Source organism: Amblyraja radiata, chromosome 6 (genome assembly GCF_010909765.2).
Source record: "Amblyraja radiata isolate CabotCenter1 chromosome 6, sAmbRad1.1.pri, whole genome shotgun sequence".
Lineage (NCBI taxonomy): Eukaryota > Metazoa > Chordata > Chondrichthyes > Rajiformes > Rajidae > Amblyraja > Amblyraja radiata.
Window position 1 is genome coordinate 86,854,819 of NC_045961.1, and position 23,588 is coordinate 86,878,406.

The 23,588-nt window shown below is 40.8% G+C and overlaps 1 protein-coding gene across 2 annotated transcripts in view; it reads right to left on the reverse strand.

Annotated features, from left to right (window-relative positions):
- The window catches only part of naa50 (N-alpha-acetyltransferase 50, NatE catalytic subunit), a 28,186-nt gene extending 6,123 nt beyond the window's left edge, over positions 1-22,063 (reverse strand). The window contains exons 1-3 of one of the 2 annotated variants that reach the window (XM_033023117.1): positions 21,919-22,063; positions 6,588-6,724; positions 912-1,031 (exon numbers count right to left, since the gene is read on the reverse strand). In XM_033023117.1, coding sequence (XP_032879008.1) covers positions 912-1,031; positions 6,588-6,724; positions 21,919-21,926 — 265 coding nt within the window. In that variant the 5' untranslated portion in view covers positions 21,927-22,063. The remainder of the gene's footprint in view (positions 1-911; positions 1,032-6,587; positions 6,725-21,918) is intronic. The other variant, XM_033023118.1, reaches the window with a different exon arrangement.
- Between the last annotated feature and the right edge of the window lie 1,525 nt (positions 22,064-23,588).

Genomic DNA, 23,588 nt, shown 5'->3' on the forward strand with positions numbered 1-23,588 from the left:
GAGAGTGCTAAATATATTTTTGATGCAATGCTTGGGACAGTTCAATTCCAAAAACATCAAAAATAAGCCCAAGGTAGACAAAAATGCTGGAGAAACTCAGCCGGTGCAGCAGCATCTACGGAGCGAAGGAAAAACGCAACGTTTCGGGCCGAAACCCTTCTTCAGACCCGAAACGTTGCCTATTTCCTTCGCTGCATAGATGCTGCTGCACCCGCTGAGTTTCTCCAGCATTTTTGTCTACCTTCGATTTTCCAGCATCTGCAGTTCCTTCTTAAAAATAAGCCCAATATGGTTTCAAAATAGCCCCAATCCAAAATGTATTTCACCTTGAGATTTATGAATCAATTTGTTAAATCACAATAATAAAACCAGAATGTTCAATCCCTACTTTTCTATCAAAAATATTAATACTTTCCTTAGTGAAAATAATTCAAGGATATTTCTGGAAATATTAGAAACATGTGAAACAAGGAGAACATTCAGACCCCAGTTTTTTTTTGATAATTGTATTATGAATGGTTGGAATATTAATTACATCCACATACCTAGGTTCTATGTTGTTTGTTTATCATCTCACAAAAAACAAACTCAGTTTTTAATTTTCAGTGGCTTCTCAGCCTTAACTGCTTCTTATGGGCAAGTACATTCCAGATTTCAATCCACTGTGTGACAAGATTCTTCATATTACCCCTGAATAGGCCGACTCCAGTTCCAGACCTTCTTTACACCACCACCTCCAGGACCAGAGAATGTAGTTTCTATATATCCTATCAAAGCCTTCAATGATTCCAATCTCAAGTACATCAATCCTAATCTTTCAGTCTAGAAAGAAAACTCTGAGTCTTTACAACTATGATATTAGTCAGTAATTAAGAAGACTAGTCTCACTGCAATATTCGATGAGTGCTTACCTATTCCTAGCCTCCGGTATGGTGCCAGGCATCCCAAGGTCATGATGTACAATCGTTTCTGGTTTTGCGAGTGATCCACTCTACAGCACACTGCGCCCACAGCAATGTCATTGAAATATGCTGCAAGTAGGAAGATAAAGTTCCATTCAAAACTTTAAACCATTTCCAAACGCACAGTAGCGGAATAGGAACCCCCCAAATTCATAACAACATTCAGTATTTTACCAAAGCAAGCACATTTTCTAACTAAAAATAAATTAAAATCTGTATAAAGAATTAACTATCCATATATTAATTATCAAATTTTCAAAATATTCTAAGTTTACTAGCTTAGTTTATCCCCGAATACATTATTTGTGCCTCTCATCTCTCCCCTCAGCCGCTCTAATATGTTTATGTTATGGTGACTACTAATGGGAATTCCAATTCTCACTTAACATATAGAACCTCTCCAAAAGTGCCAGACCTTGCAATATCTATATCCAGGAAAATTCTGTTTTCATTCAGCTTCATCCAACTCAGAATTTACTCAAAGTACACTGCTAAAATGAGATGACCCAGAAAAATATGTTAGGAACAGAAATGATGCACAAATATATTAGTATTCAAAATATTCCAGGGAGTGTTTCGAAGCCATGGATGAAAAATGGACAGTTCTCACTGAAAAGGGGACATTTTCCATTGAAAAGAGTTTGAACCCAAGGTGAAACGAAGAGAATGTTTTCTGAGATGTTGTAGTAGAATCCATCAGAATTTTCAAGAGAATTGGATAAATACTACGGGGAACATTTCATGGCATTTCAGGGCAGGTGAAACTGGTACTAATTGGAGCGCTCTTTTAAAACGTGGGACAGCCATAATGGGCTCTTGCACAGTTTGATACCAATTGGACATTGCGGAAATAGATCATTAGCAAGCATGTCAATTTATTACAGAAAACACATAGACACAAACACTTTCTGGTACTCTCTCTCTCTCTCTCTCTCTCTCTCTCTCTCTCTCTCTCTCTCTCTCTCTCTCTCTCTCTCTTTTCCTTTAATCAATTAAAGCTTAATTTGGATACTATATTTGTATCAAAAAGAACTGCTGCTCACTTCCTCCATCATGAATACTGTTAAATGCCACAGTCTTCTGCTGATCATACAGATGGTATGATCAGTACATTTACACATACTCTTAAAGCATTCAAGGCTCTACTGTTAGATTCCAGTCAGCAGCAAACACATGAATGTCTTTGTTGTAACTGCACACATATGTACAGCTTCAGTTTTAATTTCTATCACTTTAGGACTTTGTCACATTGCAGTTTTGCAATTATTCATCATTTTTATTCCATTTAAATTTTCCATGGTAACTGTACTCTAATGAGTTCTTGCACAGAAACAGTGATATTTTGAAATTTGGTTTGCAGAGTGAGGAAGAGGCTATAAACTTTTTGATAATTTGACATGAACTGCTCTGATCATCACAAAATAAAAGCACTGAAGAGGGATAAAACAAGGGAAAAAACCCACAGTCACAGGGAGACAGTACAAACTCCATACATACAGCACCCGTAATCACGATCGTACCTGGGCCTCAGGCGCTGCAAGGCAACAAGTCTACCTCTGCGCCACTCTGCCACTGCAAGAGCCTTCGGCCAAGATTTTCAGCCAAGAACCAACTTCGTTTTTCCTGTTGAGGTCTACTTTATTATCCTGACACTATAACATGAAGTTCTGGATCCCCTTCCTGTACTTCGTCCTATCATTGTTTTAAAGCCAGTGGTATCATCGGTGAACTTAAAGAGCAAGTTAGCCACCGAATCATGGATGTACAGAGAGTAGTGCAATGACTGAGTACACCAATCCTGAATTAAGCATCACAGCGGAGGAAACGTTACAACCAATTCTAACTGACTAAAGTCTGCCGTCAGGAAATCCCAAAGCCAGTTGTAGAAGGAGGCTCCAAGACAATGTCCTGAAATTTTATGGATAAGCTTATTTGTATTATGATGTTGAAGGCAGAGCTGTAGTCAATGAAGCTGTAGTCACTGCAGTCCTGACATAGGCGATATATCATTGTCAAGGTGATTTAAAGCTGAATTTAATGCAAGATCGATGGCATTCTCTGTAGGCCTATCTTTCCTCTATGTAAGTTGCAAGAGGTCTTGATTGTCCAGAAGACTGGCATAAATGTGAGCCGTTACCAATCTTTCAAAGCTCTTCATTCTGGTCAATGGTGTTTACTGGGCGGTGGTCATTGAGACAGGTCATTTTATTTATCTTGGGAAGGAACCGCAGATGCTAGTTTAAATCATAGATAGACACAAAATGTAGGAGTAACTCAGCAGGACAGGCAGCTTCTTTGGAGAGAAGGAATGGGTGACGTTTCGGGTGGAGATCCTTCTTCAGACATTTATTTATCTATCTATCTTAGGGACTAGAATGATGGAGGTTTCCTTAGATCATGTTGGAACAGTAGACCATTGAAGTGGTCAAGAGTGTTAACATCCCTGATGGGGCAGGAGAAATGCTATTGTTATTTAGGGAGTATGTTCCTGAGTTAGCGTGATTGATGTCACTGCCAATAATGAACAGGGCATCAGGGTTTGTTGTTTCAAGATAGTTGACAACAGAGTTGTCCAAAGCCACCTTGGCATCCAGTGCATTCAATTGCTTCCTGACAGACAGGAAGCAGCCTGTGAGGCTGGGAAAGCACATCTCGGACCCGCAGACTCGCAGCATAGGAGCACCGCAAGGCTGCGTACTCTCTCCTCTCCTTTACTCTCTCTACACCAACCACAGCACCTCCACAGACTCCTCAAGTCAAGCTTCACAAGTTTGCGGACGACACAACCCTGATTGGACTGATCCAGGATGGGGAGGAATCTGCCTACAGACAGGAAGTGACACAGCTGGCATCCTGGTGCCATTGCAACAACCTGGAGCTGAATGCTCTTAAGAAAGTGGAATTGATTGTAGACTTGAGCTCCCCCTCCCCTGACCCCACTCACCATCAACAACACCACAGTCACATCTGTGGAGTCTTTTAAGTTCCTTGGAACCATCATCTCCAAGGACCTGAAATGGGGGGCCACCATCGACTCCACAGTCAAAAAGCCCAACAGAGGATGTACTTCCCGCAGCAGCTGAGGAAACACAATCTCCCACAGGCAATGATGGTCCAATTCTATACGGCCATCGTAGAGTCTGTCCTCACCTTCTCCATCATGATCTGGTTTGGTTCAGCCACCAAGCACGACATCCGGAGGCTGCAGCGAACCGTCCGATTAGCTGAGAAGGTTGTTGGCTGCAACCTTCCCCCCATTGACGAACTGTACACTACAAGGGCCAGGAAGCGAGCGGGTAAGATCATCTCTGATCCCTCTCACCCTGGCCACAAACACTTTGATGCAAGGCGACTCCGGACTGTCAAAGCCGCCACAGCCAGACATAAAAACAGCTTTTTTCCACGAGTAGCAGCTCTACTCTATAATCAAAAGTCTGTAGCCTCATTTTGCCCAGGTATTTTATTTCATTCACATGTTTAAACTGTAATGTTTTATTATTAATGTTTAATGTGTCATTCTTAATTGTTACTGTATATCGTGTTGTTACTTGTAAGCAGAGCACCAAGGCAGATTCCTTATATGTGTACATACCTGGCCAATAAACTTATTCATTCATTCAATGTAAAATTCAGGAGTAGCTTTCTTCAGAAAGGGCAAGAAATCTCACCCACATTGAGCAGCTGAGGCAAAGAACAGAGATAGGTATAAGGGGAAGCGGTATAAACGCAAGGAGAGAGCGGAACTAGTGATGAAACTAAGGGATAGGAGAATACACAGGTGCAGATATATACTGGTGTACATGGCTGGGACAAATGGGATTTTTGACTAATCAAGCCCCACTCCCTTGCATGCAAAATGAGTTGCAAGTGCACAATAGATGCAAGTGGGCACATCGTTCAAGATGACCTCTGGAGTGACTGAGTATCAAGAGATTATAACTCCAACCCACATTTCTGAAAACATATGCAGGTGGGGCGGGGGGGCGTGCACGCAAGGGAGTGGGGCTTTGTGATTAGGGACATTCATATGAGGTGGTCTGTCATGGAGAAAAAGTGCGTGCCACAGAGATAAAGCAGGAAACCAAGAGTTTAGTTGTCAGGAAGTTCAAAGTACATGGTCAAGAATAGAATTTTCAAAACCTCAATTTATAGATAATTGATCTAGGATTCATATCAATACACCTGCTTCTATAGAAAAACTTCTTGTGCTAATAAAAAGTTTGATTCAAAGAATTGTCTAGTCATTCAGGTTTGAACTCTGTGTCTAAGGGTGATGACCATAAAGTTCTGTAAATATTGCATCAAGTGTTTAACCTATTGGAATATTCAGTTACTTCATCTATTCAGTGAATGCACAAGAAAGTGCAAATCTTGTTTTCAAATCCTACTTTGACATCAGCCTCTGATTTAAATTATCTTTGTGTAGTCCCTTCTAGGTCCAAAAGATATTTTTGTCCAAAGTCGCAGGAGTATATAATGGATTATTTCAGTAGTACTTAACTTCCAGCTGCAGCTTTTAGTCTTGCCCAGATGCTTGCAACCCCATCACTGACTGAATCTGGCTCATCCTTTCAACGTTGACCGATCAGAAGCCAGCTCTCAAGAACGCACACCCTGTTTAAACCCCTTGCTCAAGCCTTTGACTTTACCGGGGGCAGCAAAATAAAAAGGCAATGTAATTCAACTGGTCCTTACAATGGTGTAAGGAACCCATGAGGCTATTTCCATCCCTTCAATGGTGCCAAGGGAGTAATGGTGTCCTTTCAGTTTCCAGCAACAATGACATTTCATGGGTCACTTTTGCTATTCTTTGCAACAAACAGGCAATAACTTAAATTCAGAAAACCAGTAGGGAATTTGGCTTTGACACAAGCTAAATATCACCCAGAAACAGAGGCCTGTCCAAATCAACATAATGTAATCTGGGTTCCATCTCTGGCATACATGTATCATAAGTGCAAGTATTCAGAAGCTGAAACCTTTATTATTTGTGGTACAAACTAGGTCAGTGGTCACATTTCTGCAATCATGTGGTTAAATGTTAAGGATCCAGAAAATCCAAAGTTTAGTTGAATAGATGGGAACAATAATTATCGAGTTTCCTTCCCAGAGTCGAAAGAAAAAGAAAAGATTGATCAGATTGCTGAACTAAAGTTGATGTTAGATAAATATTTTCTGGAGTGTTTTCAAATGCAGGTGGAAACTCCTTGAAATTTCCTGCATTGCTTCACCTTCAAAAATGGTGTTTAGCATCAATCCTGTTGAGTGGCATTTTCTGGCAGGAAATAATTTCATATAAACCCCCACCTAAATTTCTATTAATAACCTATTAATAACTTAACAAACACTCCAATGGAAAGTTTTATGTATGTTATTGTGCTCTCCAAAAATATGGATAACTAAAATCTAAGTGATGCTTCCCAATTTTGCAAAATACCACTCCATGAGAAGAATCAGAATCTGTGCAAGTGGATAAAGGATATTTGATCCTCAAAAATTCAGTCTATCATTTGAACACAATGGTATCAGAGTATTTCCTTTCAATATAGTACTGGTAACTTATTTAAAAGCATATGATACACTACACATAGGATACACTAAGGCAGAAACAAAATATAATTTTACCTAATTTTGCCAGTTCGCCAACCTCCAGCACATCCTTGTAGAATTTGTCATTGTAACTTACAGGGAAGATTACTTGGTTTAACCGTTTCAGTTGTTTGATGTTGTGTGGAGTAACATCTCCAAGCTCAATCCGGCTACTGAAACAAAACAAAGACAGTGTAATTAACTGCACTTGGACTTCAGAAACTATTTATAAACTCAGTTATCAAACCACAGTATAGGAGGCCATTCACCCTAACATTTCTACGCAGGCTCTCTCACAAAGCAATCTAGTTGTTCCCATTCCCAACTTTAATAAGCACGTACTCTATGTGTCATCTGGTTACCTGCTCATTATCTTAAAATTGTTCCCTCATTTACTCTATCAATTGCATGATGCTCCTGCAGACTTTTGCAGCTTTTGGCGCGTTACTGTCCATTTGCTTTTCACAGAGCCAGACTCTTCTTTCAGATTTATAAACGAATAAAATAAAACTGACGAATAAAACTGATTGATTGATTGATTGAAATATGTTGCCAGGATTTAAAAAATTATAATGAGAAAAGATTGAACAAACTAGGATTGTTTTGTTTGGAACAAAGGCAGTGGAGGACTTAGTAAAGGTGGAAAAAAATCAAGGAACATAGGTAAGGTAAAAGGAAGCACTTATTCCTTACTAAAGGAGTTTTTAAAAAACAGGCAGGGCAGTGGGAGGCACAGATTTTTAAAAAAAATCTTCTGAAGAAGGGTCTCGACCCGAAACATCACCCATTCTTTCTCTCCAGAGATGCTGCCTGTCCTGCTGAGTTACTTCAGCATTTTGTGTCTACCTTCGATTTAAACCAGCATCTGCAGTTCTTTCCTACATAGATTTAAAGTAACTGGTAGATGGCTTTGAAGGGAAATAAAGAAAACTCTTCAGTCAGACGGCACTAAGTTTTAGGCTAAGAGAGAAAAACCCTCTCCATATTCAAAAGTGCTTGAGGAGCCACAACCTACAGCTGCAGATCTGGTGCTAGGAGGTAGGATTAGGTCAGCTCTTTATTAACTGACGCAAACACAATGGGCTCAATGGCCATCCTCTGCACTCAATTTCATGCAAAATTCTACAAAAACCCTTCAAGATCCTCAGCCCTTTCTGCGTTTCAAAAAAACATGCCATTTCATCCATCCACCAGCTCATCATAAGCATTTATTGTATCCCAGACCTATTCCAGTAAATCTCTTCTACCAAACTCAAACTTCAGGGATTAATACAAATTTCTTTAAGATATGTGGAACTCCTGCGAACTTTGTTATAAGGTGGAATCAAAGTGTAAAGTTGCTAGATCTCATCCTAACCAATCTTGCTTATACCAGAATTCTTACGGATCAGCTCATCTAATTTTCAAGTACACCCAGGCAACCAACCCTTAACCACCCAATTTTCTGTAAGCATTTCAAATTTGAAATACTCAAGCAAGGCATTAAGGTTAACGAATAAAATAAAACTGATGAATAAAACTGATTGATTGAAATATGTTGCCAGGATTAATATGATCATCTATGCCATCTAATACTTGCCCAGAATGGAATATAGCCTAATCTTTACTTAATAATTTGTAACTGACGCTTAACGGTTTATGTTATCCATTGTACATCATAGGATAGATAAAACCTGCCAGAAGTGGGCAAAACAGTTAGCTCAGGAGACTCCAAGGGGGACTCATTTGTTGTGGCTCATATCATGTCATACATTGTCACTCTGCACCTCTACTCTTCCAAATATCACAACCACACAATATAAACTATTCCAACAAGATGTCGGTATTTTCAGTGCCAGTATGGAAGAGATGAATGATCCCTTAAGAGGTGAGATTTTCCAATGGATGTTTCAAATTTGAAAAAATGTATGGAGGAAGAAATACGTAGATCAGGAGAATGGTGGAGGCATTTAAAAGCATCAGGTAAACCATGAGGATGCATGTAAGCAGTATTGTTATAATGGCACTACTAGGAAAAGAGAGAAAAATTGAATGATATGGTGAGAGAGCCATAACCAAAATTGTCAGCATGCCAGAATCTACAATAAAGATCCAATTTTGATCCAATAGTAAAGGAAGGAGAGACTCCAAAATACAAACTAAGCACATGGAGGTGAACAGAAGACCAGAAGGGGTGCATCTCTAAGCATCCCACATCACAAGTTAAATGACAACAACAGAGGGACAATTTGTAAAATAGACCACAGAATAATTTCAATAGAGGTTTCAAGTGAAAGATAACAACCAATCCTCGTAAATAGGGAAAATGTCTATGCTTTGACAGCAAAAACCTTGGCATGATTCTTTACCCAAGCAGCAGGTACCCATAAAAATGCTACCCTCTAGATGAATGATGTTGGAATACAATTCCCAAAGGGCAGAACTCTGAATGTTTAGCAGCCAGGTACAAACTTCATTCAACCCTCCAAGGCAAATTTTATATTAATTCTTGACACGTCCACCTCAAAGGACAATTAAGAGTTAGTATTGTTAGTTAGACAATTAACATTAGTAGAAACTAGTCATAAAAATTGAAGACTCAGGTCATAGTTGGGGTTTCAAAGTTTACTGATCAATTTTACCAAGAGTAACTTTACATTTATTTGAATGTATTTAATTTATTTATTAAATTCAAATACTCAAACTGCCACCATGAAGTCAAAAATGACTTTTGCAGAACCTCGATAACACACCAGTGTACCAGATCCATGTCAGATAATGATAAGTTATTCATATAGGGAAACATACAACATGTAGATACATTGATAGTCATTTGCCAATAAAATCTTATTTACATTTATTTTGAATACACCTGGGAAAATAGTTTTCACCCTTTTCCAGTTTGTCTACAAAATCTGTATTCTCAATTCTGACCTCTTTTCATCTATTCTGGTCTTTGTTGGATATAATTCATATTTCCAACAGATAGAAACTACAGGCCGTTGAGACTGCCTAGGCAATTTGCTAATAAAATTACTATCGGTCTTTTTATATTAGCTGTGCTTGCAATGACAACGTAAAGGACTACATTTAGATAGACAGGTGTTGGTGTTAAAATAGAATCGTGATATGGGATTTCAATATGTGGTGCTGACGGGAATAGGTTTCCTTCCTTTGCTTTCAAAATTTGAGCAATGAAATATAAAGCATTTCAAAGTATTTAAGGACTTCAAACTAACTGCTTACGGTTTAGTCCTCAATAATTTAATCTTCATGTACAACAGCACACTGACTCAACTAACATGATGAACGCCTGACGGACAAATAACACGTTCAGCAATTAAGTTTCCCAAAATTCAGAGCAGGGGACAGAAGGATTTTTCTTACAAAGTACTGGAGTAACTCAGCAGGTCAGACAGCATCCATGGTGGCTTCTCTCCACGAATGCAGCCTGACCGGCTGAGTTATTCCAACTGTGTTTTGCTCAAGATTCCAACATCTACAGTTCCTCGTGTCAGCATTTTCCCACCGTTGCTTGCACTCTACCTTATGAAACCAAAACTCAATCAATGAAGCAGACAGCACAGATCCATACAAACAGACTACATATCTACCAGGTATCTGCATTTTATAATGCAGAGATCACATCCCATCAGGGGACTTTTCAAAATTATACTATTATGAAAATAATCAAGGCTTGTTCTATAACATGCATTTTTTTTTTTAAGTGGCAACGGTGTTAAATCGTCACTCTCAGTGCAGATTGAACTGGTGACCGCTTAAATGGTGACCAATGGCTGATTTTAAAATGTTTTCTTTCCCAATGCAGGGAAAATCAAGGGAAATAAAATGAATGGAATTATAAACACAATGGTCATCCAACCAACATGTCAGTCATGGCCTAGAGGACAACACTCTTGTCTGTGAGAAGGTAGTGTTACATGCCAGTCAAGCACAGAATTAAGCAGGTATTCCGTCCAGTGCAGCACTAAGGAAATGTTGCATCTGCAGAGGCGATCAGGACTTGAGACAATAACCTTCAAGAGTTACATAAAATCACTATCAATTAGTTTCCAATGGGCAACAGATAATTGGGCAGTGTAAATATAGAAAAACTCTATTGCATGAAAGGTACGGGTGCAATATCACAATAATTAAATTAATCCCAGTATGCTGTTCTGTGTCTGTTCCTGTGCTATATACTGTTCTATGCTCTGCATGCAGTCCAACCTTTAGCAAAAGATTGAACACAGCACATGTATGCACAGAGAAGAAAAGGTCATCCTTTTAGGTGACGATACGAGAAAGGTCATAACTGTCAAAAAAAAATTTGAACCGGTTTGGATCGCTACACTAAAAACAGGCAAAAGGATAAACAGATAGTTACAACTGTAAAGAGGTTCAACTTGGCAGCCAAATAGATATCCTCACTTGAAGAGGGAAACAAAAGGATACAAATATAATAATATAGACTCGACCTGAAACATCATCTATTCCTTCGCTCCATAGATGCTGCCTCACCCGCAATTTGTCTACCAATGAATCTAATGAAATCTCTTTACTCAAGATGGCAAGAATATTTAACGCTGCAATTTACAATTGAACAATTTTTGCCCAATTTTTCCACGATCAGGACCGTTAATAGCTCATTTAAATGTTGCTATTAATGGTCCTGACAATGGATAAATGGGCAAAATTCAGGAATTAAATGTCATGAATATGTTTTTTTATAGATACAATGTGGAAATAGGCCCTTCAACACTGACCAGCAATCACCTGTTACGCCTAGCAATCACTAGGGACAATATAACTAAGCCAATTAACTTACAAACCCGCACCTCCCACCTCCCGGTTTCCTCCCACCTATGGAATGTGGGAGGAAACCGGGACACCCAGAGAAAATCCACAGGGAGAACGTACAAACTCCACACAGACAGTACTCGTAGTCAGGATCGAACCCGGGTCTCTGATGCTGTGAGACAGGAGCTCTACTTTTGCGGCACTGTGCCTAGAATGTATTCTTCAACTGTTCCAGAATTAAATCTTCTAATGTAAAGGTGACTTCACATTAAAATCCATTGTTTGTAATTTAGAAGATTAGGTGTTGCACAAATATATATTCTTCCTTTAAATTGCCACTACTTCACACTGTGGCTCTTAAAGCCTTCCATTAAAGCCCACCTTGTGATTTTTATAATCCACAATGGAAGACTGAGGATATAATATTAATAATATAAATACCATATGCACAACAGTAATTAAAAATGTGAAAGCTATCATTTTAAATACAGGAATCTTAAAGATGGCTATCGCAAATCTTTAAATGGTCTCGCCCCGCCTTACCTCTCTGAGCTGCTTCATCCCTACGCTCCTGCCCGGTGCCTCAGGTCAGCTGATCAGCTGCTCCTGGAGGTACCGAGGTCTAAGCGGAAGCTCAGAGGGGATAGAACCTTCTCTGTTGCTGCTCCGACATTATGGAACACTCTGCCGTTGCACATCAGACAGGTCCCCTCACTGTCCATCTTCAAAACCAGTCTTAAAACCCTTTTCTATTCCTTGGCTTTTGACCCTGCATGAGACTTTGCTCCTGTTTTAGTGTTTTTAATGTTTTTTGTATTGTTTTTACTCTCTTTTTTAATGTTTTTATTGTCTTGTAATAATTTTTTTTGTTCATGATTAGTCATGTACAGCACTTTGTTGCAACAGTGGTTGTTTTTAAAGTGCTCTATAGTTATTATTATTATGTTATCATTACATTGAATCCACATATACAATTTGTAGCAGAAAACCTGGTAATATTCCATTAAGGAAAGTTTTTGAACAAATTATAATTGTCCTGCTTTCCATATTGATGCATAAAACTACTTGTAAATTAAATGGCAGAGTCATTTACAAAGTTTTGCTCTATCGTCTTATTGGTCCTATGATTAGGAACTTTGGCATAGGACAAGGCCATTCAGTCTTTTATTTTATAATTGTAAATGTGACTTAATGGGTTAACCTGCCCATTTATTGTAATAAACTGGTGTGGCATTTGCAGCCTCCACGGGATAATATAAACTGCAAACTTCTTCGTTAATTTGCCTGTTGCAGCAGTAGGGACAGAATTAAAGATTTTAAAAGAAATTCAACAGAATGTTAGCATCAAAACTACAACATTAACAAATTTCAGAATGAAATAAGAGACATAGATAAACCATTCGTGCTCCAAATTAAGTTGTACTGGATGTTGAACATGCCTGAAGAATTTTATTCAAGAACTTAAAAACTGTCTCAGTAAAGTGGCCACAATGTTGTCAGAATTCCTCTAAGTCCCATGTGAGGTATCTAAGCAATTCAATTAACATATTACCATTTGTGAATAATCAAAGGGCATCAACATAGAATACTGAAGGTATTCTACAATTCAAACGGCGACCTCCAAATACCCTGTACTACTGGAAAAAAATGTGCAATTCTAAAAATCACCTAGTTTTTCTTTTAAATTACAGTATTTAAAAGGCTTGTTTTAGTATCAATATTGGAGAGTTGGTTAATTGTAATTTTATTCAAAAACATTCCTCAACTGAATATTACCTAATTCTTTCCTGCAAGTTCTGAAAATAAACTGATAAAATATCAATAAAATGAATCTGCTCTTGAACCACATCTCACAATGCAGAGGTTTGGAAAGTTTGCAAATCCCACATTAAAAGGGCAGATATAGTACGTAATAGTATAATGAAGCACATTATATAAGTAAACAATAATTATTGTGGGACTAGATCTTTGGCTTCAATGAAGCAAAGGCACCAAAGTTGGAATGTTATAACTAGAATCAATTGACAAGGTATCTTGTATCTTCTGCTCTTACACTCTCCAAACTTGGCCATCACGAGATATGGTACAAGATCAGATTAAATAATTTTCAGTTACCTCTGCCTCCATAATAACTTTGACTTATAATAGTTTGGACATGCTCAATAATAAACAATAATTTTGACATGCTGACTTAAGAAGTGGACATGCAAACTGCATACTGATGTTATTTTATATGGACTACAAGAGGCATTCAATGACCTTTGTTCGAACACACAGTTAGCTCAAGTTAAGGCTAATATAAATGAATGCAAATTACTGATGTCCAATGACTTATGGGCTCTTCCCACTTAGGCGATTTTTCAGCGGACTGCCAGCGACTGTCAAGTTGCCGGCAATCGCCTGAAAAACCGGGAACTGGAACGGCGACTGTCAGAGTGGAACACACACCCACAAACACATCGCAAAGGCGGGGGCCCAGAGCAAGCGGGGGGAGCGCCGTCTGAAATTCACAGTGCAAAGCCAAGGTGATACAGACACACACTGCGATGAGCAGGAAGGTTGGCACTGTAATTAAGACGGCTAGCACAGTGTATGGTAAGTCCTTTAAAAGAGGGGCGGAGAGGGGGGTGGGGGGGGAAAAGAAGGAGTGGAGCCAACTTTTAAGAAGCCAGACAACTTTTAATAAGCCAGAGATACACAGCTGTGAAGTTTGGCGGACATTTAACATTACCGGTCGGTTATCCTTGGTTCTGAAAACTCCTGCTTACGTTATATTTCCCCAATGAACCAATGAAAATGACAGGTCAGCAAAGGCGAGTAACTAAAACTACCTGCGACTACCTACAACTACATGGCGACCCCACTACAACTGCACCTACGTCTGCAGGATTATCGATTATCTCCATGGCGACCAATTTTGGTCAGAGAAAAATTTTCAACATGTTGAAAAATTTGCAGCGACCATACTGAGGCCGCGACTAGTTCCCAGAATGCGGGAACTCCTCGCGACCATGAAGGAGACTCATCAGAGACTACCAGCGAACATGTGGCGACCACAGTCTCCTGCACTCGCCTAAAAAGTCACCTAAGTGGGACAGGCCCATAAATGTACCGCTGAGTTACTCCAGCATTTTGTGTCTACCACTAAACAGGAGCAGTCGGCGAAAATAGACAGGTGTTCAAATTAATACAATGAAACCCAACAATCCTTGAAGGTCTGAAGAAGGGTCTCAACCCAAAACGTTACCCATTCCTTCTCTCCAGAGATGCAATGTTACTCCAACATTGTGTCAATCCTTAGCCCACTGCAGTTTGCCTACTGCCACAACAGGTCTACAGACTATGCCATCTCGCTGGCCCTACACTCATCCCTGAAACACCTGCATAAGAGAGGCACCTATGCCAGACTCCTATTCATAGACTGCAGCTCTGCCTTTAACACCATTATACCATCCAAGCTCATTACAAAACTCATGGGATTTGGAGTCAGCACTCATCTCTGCAACTGGATCCTTGACTTCCTGACCAACAGGCCCCGGTGAGGAAAGAGGACAAATTATCCTCTACAATAATCCTCAACACTGGTGCTCCGCAGGGATGCGTTCTCAGCCCCCTTCTTCAACCCTTGTACACCTACAAATGCGCAGCCATGTAAATCCGCAGAAGACACTACCATTGTGGGATGGATATTAAATAATGAGGAGATAGGAAGGAGATGGAGAACCTTGTGATCTGGTGTCGAGACAACAACCTTTCTCTCAAAGTAGATAGTGAACAACTTCAGGAAGCAAAACGGTACACATACACTGGTTTGTATTGATGGAGCCAAAGTAGAGATGGTTGAACGCTTCGAATTCCTAGGAGTAAATGTCATAACCAACAGCTGCTGGACCAATGGCCAAAAAAACACACCAATGACTACTTCTTCAGAAGGCTTAGTAAATTTGGCATGTCTCCAACAACTCTCACCAACTTCTACAGATGCACCATAGAAAGCATTTTATCAGGATGCATCCCAGCATGGTTTGGGAATAGCTCCATTCAAGACCACAAGAAATTGCAGAGAATTGTGGACGCAGCCCAGACCATCACACAAACCAACCTCCCTTCCACTGACTCCATTTATACCTAACACAGCCTTGGCAAGGCCATCAGCATAATCAAGGACAAGTCACATCCTGGCCACTCCCTCTTCTCAACTCTCCCATCGGGCAAAAAGTATAGAAGTGTGAAAACGCACATCTCCAGAATCAAGGACAGTTTCTTCCAAGCCATTATCAGGCAACTGAACCGTCCTACAACGAAAGAGCAACCCTGAACTACTATCGGACTATCTTTGATCGAACTTTACTGGCTTTATCTTGCATTAAACGATATTTACGTTATTCCTTTTACCATGTATCTGTACATTGTGAATGGCTCCATTGTAATCATGTATTGTCTTTCCATTGACTGGTTAGCATGCAACAAAAGCTTTTCACTGCACCTCGGTACACGTGACAATAAACTAAACACAAACTCAAGAGATCACACATAAATACGCCATGACCTCAAGTATTAAAGATTTAAATGTAGAGATGGAAAGCCATGTGCTCAAATTTTCAACAACAAAATATTTGCAGTGTAGATAGAACATTTTTTTAATATCCAATTAATCACAGGTTGGAATGTCTAACATCAGTGGTAGGGAAATTTGATTGATTAGTAGGAAGGCACTTGCAAAGTTTGGGATTAATCATGGTCTTAGATTAGATTGCATGGTTCTGTTAGGTATGGATCATGTCAGATTTGATTGACTTTTCCAGAGGTAGAAAAATGAACTGATTAGAACACTTTGGTTGATGTAGTCCATATAGAATTCAGAATGCCATTAGACCAGGTACGGCGAGAGACGTCCCAAAGATTCAGAGCCCATGGAATCCACGGAAAGTTGGATCCAAAAACAGCTTGGTTATCGTAAACTGACTTGTGGTTGTAAGCCTATAACCAATTATGTACCACGAGAATCAGTGCTGGGACACTGGCTATTTGTATTAACAGTTTTGATATAGGTGCAGATTGTATTAGTAAATTTGCAAATGACATAAACATCAGTAATATTGATGAGGACAAAGGCTGTAGAATGTAACTGATCAGTTGGTAAATGGGCAGAGCAATGACAGATTAAATGTAATCCTAATAAACGAGGGATGATGCTCTTTTGGACAAATAATAATGGTAGGACACAGTAAGAATGGTAGAGCCCAAGTGAGTATTGAGAACCAGAGGGACATCACTGTACAAATCCAAGGATGCCTGAAGATAGCAGCACTGGTAGATAAAAGTGGTGGTGTGCAGAATATTTGTTTTCATTAATTGGGGCACAGAATACGAGAGCAGTGAGTTACGGCAAAACCAGGTTTGCCTACAGCTGGAGTACTGTGTAAAGTTCTCATCCATACTACAGGAAGGCCAGGAATACATTGGAGAGTGGATTCACTAGGATATTGCCTGGAATTAAGCGTTGTGGGGAGATTGGTTGAGCTAGATTAGTTTTCCTTGAAACGGATAGAGATGTACAAAATTATAAGCATGGGAAGTGTAGATTGTATAAAACGTATCCCTTAACGGCAGTATTTCAGGGGCATATGCTTACAGTAAAGACCAAGAGATTTAGAAGGGATCTTGGGGAAGAACCTTTTCAACCAGAGGGTGCTTTATCACAACATTTAAAGATCGAGCCAAGCATTTGAATTGCCAGTACACAAACACAAGGCTGGGAACCACGTTTTGGGAATGGAAATGAATCTGCATAAGCACATGGAAGTTGGCATGGACATGGTGGGCCAAAAGGGCTGCTCCTGAGCTGTATGGCGCCGTTGCAAAATTCACTGTGGTATTCACAATATGACACCAAGGAACAACTCAGATAAAATTTAAGATAGAACAGTGGCGGCACTGCAGCGGAGAGGTAGAGGTGCTGCCTTATAGTGCCAAAGACCCTAATTTGATCCTGACCACAGGTGCAGTCGGTACAGTTTGTACGTTCTGCCTGTGACTGCGCGGGTTTCCTCCAGGTGCTCCGGTTTTCTCCTAAATTCCAAAGATGCGTCAGTTTGTAGGTAAATTGGCTTCCGTAAATCATCCCTGGTGTGTAGGATGGAACTAGTGTACGGGGATCGCTGGTCGGCACAGAATCGGTGGGCCGAAGGTCCCGTTTCCATGCTGTATCTCCAAAACTAAAAACTATCAGAAGGGCACAGTTGTTGTGGAGTCTTGGATTCAATATATTAAGTAACTTAAAACAATTCAGGCCTTTCAGCAATGCTGTCAGGGAACACTTCTTGCGAAAGCTGGGAGTTGGGAAATCCCTTTGACAAACAAGTTTATGTTATGGAATCTGAGCCCCTCTGAACGAGTGCACTCGTGATCAATAACCCCTAGGTAAATTATCACGTTGTTAGGCTCCCCTTTCATATCTAACACTGCAGTTTGCACCATCCATGAAATGCACATCTGCAGTACACCAAGGCTTCATCAGCAGCACCACTCAAGTGCACAGCCTTCATCAACTAAATGGGTAAATGTATGCCACCAGTTCCAGTTGCATGCCAACCCTGACGGACATTTTTGTTAAAGAATGGAATTAGGCAAAGGTGGTTATAGAGATAGGCACAATAGTTATGGGCCTGTCCCACTTAGGCGATTTTTCAGCAGACTGCCGGCGACTGTCAAATTGCCGACAGTCGCCTGAAAAACCAGGAACTGGAACAGCGATTGTCAGAGTGGAACACACAAACACATCGCAAAGGCGGGGGCCAGGACAAGCGGGGGAGCGCTGTCTAAAATTCCCACGGTAGAAAGCCAAGGTGATACAGACACACACCGCGATGAACAGCAAGATGGGCGCTGTAATTAAGACGGCTAGCACAGTGTACGGTAAGTCCTTTAAAAGAGGGGAGAAGGGGTGGAGACAACTTTTAAGAAGCCAGGGATACACAGCTGTGAAGTTCAGCCGACATTTAACTTACTGGTCGGTTAACCTAAAACTCCTGCCTACATTTTTCCCCCCCAATGAGCCAATGAAAAGGCGATTAACTAAAACTACCTTTGACTACCTCGACTACCCATAACTACATGGTGACCCCACTACAACTGCACCTACGATTACAGAATAAAAGATTTTCTCCATGGCGACCAATTTTTGTTGAAAGAGAACCTCTCACGACCATGAAGGAGACTCACCAGAGACCATCAGCGAACATGTGGCGAGCGCAGAGGCTCCTGCACTCGCCTAAGTGGGACAGGCCCATTAGAGAAGTTTTTCTCAGTCCTTTGTGTGTACCAAGCTTCCCTTTTAATATATAAACACCATTCATTTCCAGCACTTCATGTTGTGTCATTTTCACATTCCATTCCTCTTTTTTTCTGCCTAGCTCCTCTTAGGTAAACTCTCTCAAATGACCCAACATGTGTTTTTTTTTAAAGACCGCCTATTTGTACAACAGACTGATCTTTCAGTAGCTCATGTTTCCTATATCTGAAGTCTTTAACATTGTGTTTACATTCTGGAGTTTCCCATATCAATGTGCTATTACCCAAAAGCACTATTTCTTGTTCCTACATAGTGTCTGTTGTGTGAAGTAAGTCTAGCTGGCCCACTTCACACATATTTCTTCAGTGGACGTCAAGCACAAGTTTTCACACATTTAAGTAACTGATCACATCCAATCTATGGACTACCCACATCACTCCCGGTTCTCCTATTCTGACATACTATTAATCATTACAAGAAGTGGTGACAAATAAAACAGCTTCTTATACTCAGAAGATAGAAACAAAACTCAACAGGTGAGGCAGCATCTCTGGAGAAAAGGAATAGGTGACGCTTCTGGTTGAGACCCTTGACGTGATGCTGCCTGACCCATTGAGTTACTCCAACTTTTTGTGTCTATCTTCGGTATAAACCAGCATCTGCAGTTCCTTCGTACATACTTCTTATGTTCACTCCTTTCCTATCTCTTCAATAGGTTCACGCCTTGATCAATCATCTCAGATGTACTATTAACATGCAATCGCCATAAGCCCCACCTTTTCCAATGAAATACTTTTTAAAAATCCCTTCAACAAGTTGCTATGTGTAACACCGTACACTTAGCACGTCTATTAACTAAGCTCGATACCAAGCTGTGTGTTTGTTTTAGAAAAATTAATTCATATAGGATTTTTTTAAATAGTGATCATCTCCACACATTTTGTGTATTTCAACGTAATTGATCACTGGCAGTGAAATGGCATAGAATTCCTAGTTTCTCAACAGAGCAAATTACATTCATTTGCCTGAACATAGGAAAACATTGTGAGAAAAGAGGCATAATCTAATAAAAAACTAACGCTGGCCCAGAAAGAACATTAGAGGGCTTTGATTCGTTAAATCAGTTTCAAGGAGACTCGCACATCTCAAAGAACTAGAGGCAAGGAGGTGCAGGAAATTAATTCATGTGGTTAGTTCCTTGTCAAAGGAAAGCATGATCACCAGTGATGGGGCAAATGAAATTATGGATACTAGAACAGGAATAATGCAGGATTCTTGGTGAACTATAGATTACAATGATAGGAAAGGCCAATCTCAATGTGGGACTTGAAAGAAGATGTACCTTTAAAAACTGTACCTGGATTTATTTGGTTCTTATTTGTTTGAAAGTATAAAACACCAATGCTGGGAATAGTTTAGGATTTATCCAAAATGATTATGGATTACATTTTAAGCAGTACACTAAGCAAAGCTTTGCCCATGCCACCACTTCACTTGAAAACATCACTTCCGATTGAGCTGGTTTGTGGATGATGGATGTTGTCGGTGCTTGTTCAAATAGCCAACATCAAATTGATTCCTATCCCAACTTGCACATTACTCAACCTGAAAAAAGTTAACAATCCACTAGATTCACAATGGGGTGAGTACTCTGTAAGAATTGCAGCTGACTTTCCTGAGATGATGTAAATTAGAATATGGGCAGTTGAATTGTTATACTTCATGTTTAAAGTAAGAAAGTGAAGGGCCCCGGCCCAACAGGAATATCAGAAGTGTCTAAAAAGGCATGAGGAGGGTGTCAACAGCAGGTTTGACACAAGGCCAAAGATGGGCAATATTAGAGGAGGTTTTATTGATGGAATGTATATGTAGTTCAAAATTAATCATGTTCAATATGACATAAAGCTGCCAGTGCTCTGGTTCAGTTTCAGGCAGCTGCCAGAGAGAGGGATGAATTAGTGGCTCCATTAGACCACTTTTTGTAACCTCTGGTCATCCCTTCCACTTTATAGTAGTTACTGTTGGAGGAAAGATCAGCTGCTAATTTGCACACAGCAAGTTATCACAAACCACAAGGCCATAAAGACCAGATGAGAATTTTTGCAATGTTGGTCAGGCAATAAATACTGCCCAACACAAGAAACAATTCCTCTACTCATTTATAACAGCAACACATGATCAAAAAGGAGAGCAGACAGGGCCTCTATTTAACATCCACACCAAAAGGTGGCACCTCCTTCACAAGAGTATTCTCTACAGCCCTGGAAATGTTGGTCTAAAACTTTTTGCGCTTTAAGTCTTTGGAGTGAGACTTTAACCCACAACATCCTGACTCACGAGACAACAGGACTCCTCCCAATGAGCCACAAGTGGCAGATTGTTGTCAGTGCAATTAGTTGAATAGGCCACATGGAACATTAAATGTTACATTCATTCAATTTAAACATAAATAATTTTAACTAATCCCAGAGCATGAGAAAAATAAAATCAATTTACACTGCCTGTTGCACAGCCTCAGACTTCCCCTTTTCAGCCAATAAGCATCTGAAACTATTTTTTTCTTTTATATAACCATTGCAACTCAAAAAGTAGGAATATAAATTGAATATAAATATAAATTTAAGAAAAAAACTCAGTTAAGTACTTTTGAGGACATTTTTGCAAGTTGATGAAGCAACAATAAATGCCAGACTGCACATTTAAAGAACGCTTGTGTGCAAACTTCTTCATTCATCCCAATTTGTTATTGGCTGACATAACATTTTTTTAAATCTATAATAATAAAACGATACACAATTAGGCCAAGGCTTCACACGAGAGACTTTAAAATATTAAATACCCACTAGCTAGTGAATATGTTCCTGGGTCGTTCAATTGGCAGAAATAGATGAATAGCCATTGCACGACATAAAAATTATATTCCAATCTAAATGTACAAAATAACAGAAATATTACAATAAACTTGAAGTGTCTCGTCGTGTATAGGTACAAACAACAAAAATTTGGCCCAAACTCGGCAGATTTGGCCAATTAATAGACTTACGGGAGCCATAAAAAAAAAACTACCCTAAAGGAATATTTTTTCTGAGGCGGCAATGTTGCTGCTCCTGGATAGATATGGAAAGCTGTGTGTGAAGGCAGCGCCCCGAGCCATAGCAGAAAGAGGCCGAGAGCCGCACAGTCAGAAGCGACAGCAGCCCGAGGCCTCAACTCCAACAACTTGACTAAAAACTCAGCGCGCAACTCCCGCCACCAACGAAAAGCCCGACAGGCCTGGCCCGCTCGCCCACTCACCCCTTCATGGTGCGCGGGCGCTTGTCCGTCTTCACCTGTTAACTGAGCGGGTAGGGGATGAAGGTAATCGCCCAACTCCTCTCTAACACATGCCACTCGCCGCGCTCCCTCCGCTCCGCGCCACCCACTCTCACCTCCGACCTCTAACCCCACCTCCGGGCCAACGCTCCACTCGCACCTCACCGAACACGACCGAGTCTTCCCGAGTCCGGGCGAACGAAACCCACGTCTCCCCGAGTCCGGGCGGACGGGACCCGAGTCTTTCCGAGTGCGGACGAAAGGGGCCCGAGATGTCCCGAGCCCGGGCGAACGTGACCCGAATCTTCCCGATCCCGGGTCTTCACGATCCTGGGCGAACGGCCCCCGAGTCTTCCCGACTTCGGGTGAACGGGATCCTAGACGTCCCGAGCTCGGGCGGACGGGACCCGAGTCTTCCCGAGTGCGGCCGGACGGGACCCGTGACGTCCCGACTCCAGGCGAACGGGACCCGAGTCTTCCCGAGCCCGAGCGAATGGGACTCAAGTCTTCTCGATCCCAGGCGGACCGGACCCGAGACGTCCCTAGCCCGGGCGAACGGGACCCGAGTCTTCCCGAGCCCGGGCGAACATGAGCCGAGTCTTCCCGATCCCGGGCAGACCGGACCCGAGACGCCCCGAGTCTGGGGGAACGGGACCCGGGTCGTCCCGAGCCAGGGCGGACGAGACTCGAATCTTCCCGATCCCGGGAGGACCGGACCCGGGACGTCCTGCGTCTGGGCGAACGGGGCCCGAGTCTTCCAGAGCCCGGGCGAACATGACCCGAGTCTTCCCGAGCCAGGACGAACGGGACCCGAGAACGGGATCCGAATCTAAGCTAAACAAATCGGAACTCAAGTCGCATGCTGAAATATTAACAGTTTATATGACCACGTTCTATTTTGCCGAATGGTTCCAACGTTTCGTGTTTGATTTCAAATGTCCATGATCGGTAGTACTTTGCTTTTAATTAAAATGTCCCTGGATCGAGCCGAACGCAACAAAAATCTCTCAGAAATAACGATTCGCAATGAACTGCCGCCACTTTAATCTTCATTTAAGTTTATTTCCTTTCATATGTCCTTTAAATTCGCTTCAAATTGTGTGCATACCATTTAAAAGAGAGAAATGAACGAGTCTCCCCGATCTTTTAACACGCTCCTGCTTTATAATTTTCTGATCTTCACATGAAACAAGTTTATTCATGGATAACCCCTTGAGATGGACAGTCATCTCGTTTTCGAGGGGGTCCAACGTAGAACATACAGCACAAGACATAACATACATAGAGGCTCTCATTGACCCACCTACCCACACACCAATCCCAAAACCCCTCCATCCCCACTTGTTATAGTTTATAACAATTGTTAATTGGCTTTACATATCCAATAAGAATAATAGTTATGTGTTACAGCATAATGTTGATGCATAATACCATATACCACCTATCATACATCGTACGTTAATACATATTATCAACATTATTACATGATATATTATTTCATGATATTGTGACATAATACAATATAAGACCTTGTTACACTATGCAATACAATAATAAATTCTCAACAAACGTTTATCTATAGGAAGGAACTGTAGGTGTTGGTCTACGCCTGTTACATCGCCCGGTGGGGTATCGCCTCAGCGCAGAGGGAG